This window comes from Limulus polyphemus, unplaced genomic scaffold (genome assembly GCF_000517525.1).
Source record: "Limulus polyphemus unplaced genomic scaffold, Limulus_polyphemus-2.1.2 Scaffold5277, whole genome shotgun sequence".
Lineage (NCBI taxonomy): Eukaryota > Metazoa > Arthropoda > Merostomata > Xiphosura > Limulidae > Limulus > Limulus polyphemus.
In genome coordinates, this window is record NW_013670887.1 from 1,760 (window position 1) to 10,843 (window position 9,084).

General features: G+C 33.2%; 1 protein-coding gene across 2 annotated transcripts in view; it reads left to right on the forward strand.

The window, feature by feature from the left end:
* The first annotated feature begins 2,656 nt into the window (after window positions 1–2,656).
* LOC106472371 (voltage-dependent L-type calcium channel subunit beta-2-like) overlaps window positions 2,657–9,084 on the forward strand; it is a 55,120-nt gene continuing 48,692 nt past the window's right edge. For both annotated transcript variants that reach the window (XM_013933011.2, XM_022400956.1), the window contains exon 1: window positions 2,657–2,708. In XM_013933011.2, coding sequence (XP_013788465.2) covers window positions 2,688–2,708 — 21 coding nt within the window. In that variant the 5' untranslated portion in view covers window positions 2,657–2,687. The remainder of the gene's footprint in view (window positions 2,709–9,084) is intronic.

Below are 9,084 nucleotides of genomic sequence, written 5' to 3' on the forward strand. Positions count from 1 at the left end.
AATGCTCTAGTATTTACTAGTAGGGTAGGCTGGTATATATAAGAGGGGAAAACGTGACGCGGGAAGGTGAGGTAATGTGTGTGGATAGACAGTGAGTAATTGAACTGCAGTCAGAAGTATTGTTGACGTTCGTTGATTAGCGTTCGTTTTAACGCGATTGTTGAGTTGAGTGTATCGGTAAAGTTATATTCGGAAAGAATAAATCAGTTTTATTAAGAAAGGACTTGTGTCGCTTAAAGTTTCGTCAGAACGAAGTTACGGAAAATTAATTAACAAACGGAGACGTAACAATATTAATACGCAGACTGTCTTAAAAAAGAAAATACGATATTAAAGTGAACCAACTTCAATAGCCGCAGAGTTGAAATAAACTATGATATATCACCCGCTACAGTTTACGATATGAATATAACAGAAAGCCTTAACTAACAATTAAAGTGCTAAAATACATTCTTACTCGAGGCTAATGAGTAAGATTTATTTACCCACTGTAGTTTCAAGACTTTATATAATTCGTTGATATATGTTTTGTTAAGTGCTTTATTCATTTTCGATAAGACGTAAACGAAAGCTTTTCAAATGTTTTTTCTGCTTTTGCAGTGCTCTTTAACATATTTCTGTTTTCAAATATTATGTGTTTTAGGCCTATTTTAACTTTCCGTGTGAAAATTGCATTGAGATTTTTCTATATAACTTAATTGTAATTATAATTATACAGCATATATCATAAACATGACGTTGTAGTACATAATATATACCTAAAAAAATGAAGATATATGGGTTTCTACTGCATGATTAAATTTAATATCGTGAATAGCTTTATTTTGGACATTTTAAAGCAGTTAAAACTTCGACGTTCTAGTTTATAGGAGCATGCCATTTTCAGGCAAATATGATTAGCAGTAATTACGAATTTAAAGTTTAATGATTATTCTCGAAAGTGCAGATATTGAATTATAGGTGTTTAAAATAAATAAATTATTTATTTACAAAAACTCATACCAGTGAAAAATATAGCGTAAAATTGTTTGGAAGTAGACCACCACATGTTCGTTTTATTCTGATTATAATCAGTAGATACAGAGAGGAATTATTGGATATTTATTTATTATTTATTATCAATATAGCTTTTGTGTTTTGATATGGAGTATTTGGTTTCCTTTAATTGTATGAAAACATAATGATTGTCTTTTAAAGTTTTCTTTAAATCTTTGTGATCAAATTCTCTTCCAGTTTCACCTAAATAATATCGTTCACTTGTGTCATGTTTAATTTTATATTTTACTCTCTTGTTTTCCTTTCGTTTAGAAAAATTTTCTTCCAGTGATGTTTCCCATTTTTGTTTTTGATTTTGTAAAATTAACGAATTGATGGTAATATTGTACCTTTTTAATAAGTCATTTCCATATTCCGACAAGCTTTTTGCTGCCATATGGTCAATAAAAGGGACGGTGGCTATGATATACTGTGGTTTCTTTGTTTTGATTTTACTGTTAGTTATTAAATCTTCCACTGGTGTAATCACTTTTTTTTGCATAAACGCAGATATTCTCTTTAATCCTCTGTTTAAATCTCAAGTGCGATTTGAATTATACGTTGTTCGGTTCCAAGTTTTTGTTAAATGGTTGCGATTTTCCAGTAAATATATTGTTTTCAGAACTTTGATTTTCTATACACATATGTATAGCTACACGAGGGCTATCTGCGCTACCCGTCCCTAATTTAGCAATGTAAGACTAGAGGGAAGGCAGCTAGTCATCACCACCCACCGCCAACTCTTGGGCTACTCTTTTACCAACGAGTAGTGGAATTGACCGTCACATTATAACGCCCCCACGGCTGAAAGGGCGAGCATGTTTGGTGTGAAGGGGATTCGAATCCGCGACCCGCAGATTACGAGTCGAGCACCTTAATCACCTGGTCATGCCGGGCCCTTGTCACTAAGAGCAACAGTGGAACGTAAACGAACTTAAGTTGAAACAGCAAGAAAAATGAATCTAACTATCCAGAATTATTTTTGCCATAAACAAAACAAAAAACCCTTATTAGAGTAATTTAACACATTAAAATGGCGGGTGCAAGCCTACAGAAAATGATTGAATAATTAAGAGATGTACCTGATGATGAGAAAACCTTGTCGAAACGTTGTACATTTGCTGTTATGTTAAACTTATATTAAAGTTTTTCTTCATTACCCATTCAAGCCGTCTCCAACCATTATAATTAAGAGATGTTTTATCGCCCTCTATTCACCAGTATTTAAAGCTTATTTATGTAGCGAATTCTGACCACAAAATGACGCATGAATTACGAGGGATATCTCACGACATTTCCCATAATGCTTCAAATGACGATCACTTTGCTCAACCTTGCACCCACTCCTTTAATTGAAGTTAGAAGAGTAAATTTCTTACTAATCTTAGTTAATCTAATGTACAGTAGGGTGAGCTTTAGTGGAAATATAAAAAAAATACCTTCATAGGAAAAAAAAATGTACGCTTATATTTAATTCGAGACATTCGAAGTGCGCTCGAGATATGGTGCTAACTGCTACGTATTCGCATTTTATGATATTTTTACTATTTTTTTTAATTATGAAAACTTACTGGTTTGTGCTTGTCTTTCATTGCATGCTTGCTGCCTGACTGAGCAGTCTTGGTCTACAAGTCCGACCCCAGTGTTCTGTAATGTCCAAGTACACGCCTCTGGTAAGCTTCTGTCTTCTCTGTTCTATCACTCTCTTTTCTTTTTGCTAACTATTTCTTCGTCTTATCTCCGCCGCAACAGTGTTCTTCTTTCAGATTTTTTTTTCACTTTCATGAAGGAAACACTTTCCTCACAGCCTGTCTGATTTAAAGTTGAGCGCTCCATTTTACGAATCTACACAAATTACTAATGAATTCTTTAATATTTGTGAAACATACTTCTCCATTTCTTACGAAATCCACTTACATTAAGGTACAAGTATTGCATAAGATATTTGAATATGAGAAAAACGAACTAAATGAACCACGATGAGGAATATAATTGGTTGACAACCACCCTGTCCTTTCGAAGATAATTACGACCTTTTAATATATTTTGATAATTATTATTGAAAACTCTTAGCAATAAAGTCTATAGTGGAAGATAATCCACCAAAAATGACTAAAATCTATAAGAGGACAGTTTCAAAGAAATGGCCTCCAATGGGTAAGTCTGCGGTCCCAAAAACACTAAAATCAGGGATTCGATTCCCTGTTGTGGACATAGATCGCAGATAGAACATTGTATAGCTTTGCGCTAAAACTCTATAACCATCATCAAAGAAATCGGGTCCTAATAATAAGTTCAAAGGTAAGATTGTAATAAAATTTAAGGGCTAAGGAAAACAAGAGAATTGTACGTTTCACAAATATATCATTTATTCACGACTATGGTTTCGCCTGTAAATACATCATAATTATGCCTTGACTGCCGAAACCATGGTCGTGAACAAATGATGTATTTGTGAAACGTACAATTCTCTTGTTTTTCCTCAATTCTGTAATTATGGAGTTTCACCAAGTATCGATGGTGTCACGTATCAATTATATAATTAAATTTGGCCTAGTACGTCTTTGTTGTGTTTGCTAGACTACAGAGTTACTGTAGGAATGGATTTTAAATAACACGATAGAAATGTTAAAAATAAGAAAGCGAAATTACTATACATAAAAGAATTCGGCGAAAAATGAGTTTTCATCTTGCAAACTAACATCTGTGTTATTTGAATTCACCTATAATATTATGAATAGCCTATGACTAAACTTGATAAATATATGAGTAATTTATGTACAATTACTGAAATAATCGCTGCCACACATGAATTTTACGAACCTATTTTATTAGCAGAACAACTAAATTAAACTTTCGTTGTTCCCACTTCAGACAATGGAAATACCAGTAGAAAAATCAGTGTATTTAACTTCCAGAGCAACAAACTCTCAAACCACATCTGTAAGTGCCATACAGAAAAACAGCAAAAACCTGTAGTTCCTAAAAAATATGCAATCTGGTATTGTTTTCACTAATGTTCAATTAAACAATGTGTCATTTTAATTCACGTTAAACTATTTTAAATGTATAGCAACTGGTCGTTTCAGTTTTTCTCTCGGTAAATTTTCCTGTTTTCCTATCTTTAGTTAAGATTAATAAATTGTGTTTCATAAAGTTTTTAAAGTTTTAAGTTTATGAAATGATTAATCTTTGTAAAGGTCAGTATTTTATAGCTAAGTATGAAGTTCTTAAATAACCATATTGTTATGTCGTTCATATCATATGGGAAATTATCATTCTAATATATACTGGGAATTATGGGTATAAAATTATAAGTGCGTTATTAGGGCTGAATGTTAGGCCTAGGTTAATATATTAAGGACGAGCAATTTGCTGGTTGGATTTGTGGGATCTGTCCAATGAGAAAAGGGATTTTGTTTATGCAATTGATGGTTTTCCTGAGGATTGGATATGTGAGCCACTTGCTTGTATAATTTGTAAGTCCTTTAATGGTAAGCAGATGCCAGATGATTGGAAATTACCTAATTTTACTTCTTATTTCCAAGGAGGTGTTGAAAATTGTCCCAGTAATTATAGGCCTATTAATATTAGTATTACATCAGTAAAGGAAAAAGTTTGTGAAACTCTGCTAAAAGATCCTTTGCAAAGTCATTTAACAAAGTTTAGAATTTTATTGGATAGTCCACATGGATTTAGTAGAGGAAAGTATTGTATTATTAATCTTTTAAGAGGTCACTGGTTATGTATATAAGCATTTGACAAGGTGCCACATAAAAAGATTCTTAAAAACGATTGGGAGATAGATCAGCTCATTGGAGAAAAAACTGGTTGGATGAAGAAAAATGGAAGACTTATAAATTGAGTTCAGTCAAACTGGATTAATGTCACAAGATAAGTACCTGAACATTGAATGTTTTACACCAGTGATATAGATGAAGGCATGGTCAATAAATTGTCGAAACTGGCTGATAATATTAAGATTTTGGGTGTTGCTGGCTGTGATGATGCCGCTGTTGGATTTGAATTTTTTTGGTAAGTTGGGCAAATAAATGGCATATGGTTATTGCATCATCTTTTTTTTTCGTGGTTACTGATAATAATTAGGACACATACATATCAATTCTGGCAGGGTAGGAGTCATCCTCAGTTAAGACAGCTTTAATTTTCTAACAGGGTTGCGTTCAGATATTGTAGATTTAGATAACTTAGGGAAGTTTAAGGGAAGGCTTGATAAATATTTGATTGACAAGGGCTTGGTTTGAGTGTTTTACTTGTATTTTAAAGTTTTGGTTTAGTGGATGGGAGGACCTAGATGGACTTTGTTGTGTTCACATTATATGTACATTTTATTGGGAAAAACATCTTTCTATGTACACTGTGTTAAAATTCGCATATTATTATGTCGTTTATCTCATAGGAAAGGTATTATTCTAAGTATGCTGTGCTGAAATTATCTTATTATTATTAAAAAGGATCGCTCTTGATATGTTGCTTTGAACTGAACATCTCATATTTTTATTAACATGAAATTCATTCAATTTCTAGATATCTATCTTATCCAGGATACTTGTATCCATACGCTAAATTAACTTACAATCTGTGTCCTGAAACGTATAGTTTCTCGTCATTTTGTACGCAAAGTATTCAAACTGTCGATATTATTCTTTGAATCATATAAACTGACAGTAAACGAATGACTTAATGTAAAAGAAATCCATTCGTATATGTAAACTTTTTAGGTTTTCTATTATTCAATGCAGGGGAAATACATATAACACTAACCATAGCAACTAATAGGACATCACAAGTTCTATGATTTTTCTGTAGAACATTCACTTTGAACTACAAAAGACTAGAGACTGCAGAGACAGTTAGCAAGTATAATTTTTTCACTTAAAGAACTCGTGCCACTTAATAAAAATTAACAAACTTTATTATTTTACAGTGAAACATAATTGTAGTAAACTATAAATGAACATGACAAAGTATGTAAAACAAACATTAAATATGTATAAAGTCATATTGTCTATGATGGATATTATAACAAACAAGAAACAGTGGCGATTAGTTTTCATACATGCACTGATACAAACCTGTCGCGAGGTCCTTATGCCATAACTCAGAGTTTCAAAGTTCCAAGAAGCGCGTTTCTGTTTTCCAACAGTGTCTCAGTGTCCAACATATGATCAATGCTCAAATGTCAGACTAATCTCTGTGAAGCTTAACGACGATTACACTGATTAATGCTAAATTTACTACATTCTCTAACCCAGAGCTAAGATCAACAACTGTACTATAAAGCCAGATTATCATGGTATCAGTTACCTAAAGGATTGACATAGTATAATGAAATATGTCTATAGAGCATTTACGTACGGTTTTCTATATATCATTATGATTTACGTTTACAATAAAAAATAATATTTATATTAAACGATTCTGGTGTACAAAAGTTTTTTAATTGACACGTCACGTGGAAGGGGGGGGATTTGCGGGGTCATTCCATGAGGGCCTTGGGAGCAGATAACAAGGATCTATATAAGGTGAGTTCTGTTTCAATTATTTTCATTAGAGCCAGAGATGGATAGCCGTCTACAACAACCATTTTCATGTTTAATGTCAGGCCCAACTGGAAGTGGTGAATTCAGTTTGTAAGTAAAATTTTGACCTGTCACCGCGATATTATCTATATACTATTCCTGAAAGTTTTATAGGGTTTTACAGCGAATTTCAACCTCTAGATATTAAATTAATGCAAAATGTTCCTAGCATTCAATTTGTCGAAGGATTTCCCGAACACTTGTATGATTATTTACAGTCTCATAAACCAAATCTTTTCATCATTGATGAGTTTATGAGTAAAGGTGGTGAAAACAAACATGTGTCTCAGTTTTTTACACGTGAAAATCACCAATTTGAATTGATTCAGTGTTTTCTATTGTACAGAATCTATTTCATCAGGATAGAGAAATGTGCAACATCAGTTTAAATTCTCACCATATATTGTGCTCAAAAATGTCACGGACAAATCTCAGGTGAAAGGTTTAGCGAGACGAATGTTTCCAACTCATATAAAATATTTTGAAGAAACTTATCAAGATGCATCACAAACTCCAGAACAAATTTGCCTCAAGAGAGGATTGTTACCTGATTTTGGAGTATGTACCCAAGTAAGATAAAAGCTGATACTTCACTCAATATATACTCAGCCAATTAAACTACTGTGGTTGTGATAGAACTAGAAGGATTTTGCCAGAAGCACAGGTTTGGCGTGGTTACAGAATTGTCACTGAGATAAGTGTTTTTAGATTAAACCATCGTTTTTTTATGCGAATGGGATAGTCCGCTATGTTCATCACAACCTCTGGGAAACTGGAAATATCGACCGTCTCTATCTATGAAGTGTGGCCAGAACGCTAATAGATAACTTCACGACCGTCTACACAAAAGGTGTGTATATGTGTTTTCTTATAGCAAAGCCACATTGGGTTATCTGCTTTGTCCACCGAGAGGAATCGAACCCCTGATTGTAGTGAAGACTTACTGCTGCCCGACTTACACGAAAGTTAAAGTGAAAGATGACATCCTGGGAAGTCTGCTGAATATTCCATGCTACAATTTGGAATTGTGTGGATGTTCCAGAGTTAATCAACTCTGTCCTGTCCATATCATAGCATTATCATTGTAGCATGAAAACAAAAGATGTTATATTTAACTGGATAAATACATTTTATTTAACCATCAATAATTTTAGAATTAAACAACATTAAGAACTGCTTTTTGCTTTACTTAAAACAACACGTAAAGAGATTAATGGAATAATTGCCGGAGCTAAAAATAATTTCATCACATGTATTTGTGAATGTGCTTTAAATTGTATAAAGGTTAACATTCCTATGAGGAACATACAAAAACAGAAACCTAGTCAACACAGATCATTATTGAGAGAGTTGACAACCAAGCAGAAAATAAACTAATACAGAAATTGGGGTTTCTACCATTACTGGAAGCTTCTATACTTTAATTACTTGGTCACTTGGAACACACAAAACGAATGATTCTTGTTCCTGAAGAACGGTATGCTTGCTTTACTAACTTAAGGTTTAGAAGAGACCAGTGCATAAAGTATTAAACGCCATATATCATGAAATACATTCTGTTATACAAAATGATACGTAGATGACAAAACGAAGATAGTAACTCAGTTTTAACAACATCATCAACTATTTACTTGCAAGCCATGGTCAAAATCTCATTAAACAAGATCAACTCCTGTGCTAATCTATCATGGAATGATGGAGGAGAATTAATTATCAGTGGAAGATCCGTCAAGAACGACCTAATCAAAAATGTAGTACGTAAACAAAAGAGGCTTAAGAAGATCTTGTAGATGGCCCAATATGAAAAATGGAAGCCAAACAACAACTAAAAGTGCAGGACCCAAGCGTGTTGTATCTAAAGGAATTTTAAACCGTGTTACATAGAAAAAAGGCTTAGACAGAGTCGTTGAAGGGGTAGAATATTTAGAGATTTTATATACTCTAACCCTCCAACGATTCGATCTGAGCCTTTTTTCTTTGTAACACGGTTTAATCTGCCTGACGAAGGGATTCTGTCCGAAACGTTGCAAGTAATAATAAGGTTTTTGTTATAGACGTGTGTTTTACTACGTTGAACAATTTTTTCATTATTTTTTCCACGTCTTACTGTCTTTTCTACTGTGTGTTGTCTCTAAAAGGGCTCATTTTTTCATAAAGTATCCATTATGTTATTTCTTCATTCGTGTCTTGTTTGTCATCATATATTGTTTGTTATCGGCCCTTTCAACACAATATCGCTTAATTATAGTATTTTGGCACTTGTGTATAAAGTTAAAATCATAAATAATATTCATCGTTAAACTGGTACACAATTAAAAATATTTTATTTAGACCTATCTATAGCCTTCAAAAAGTTGACGACTCTACATGTTTCGACGCTACAACACTCCTGAGGATGCCCCCTTCCCCGAAGCTTGGAAGAAAATTTATTTGAATCCTTTTTTTT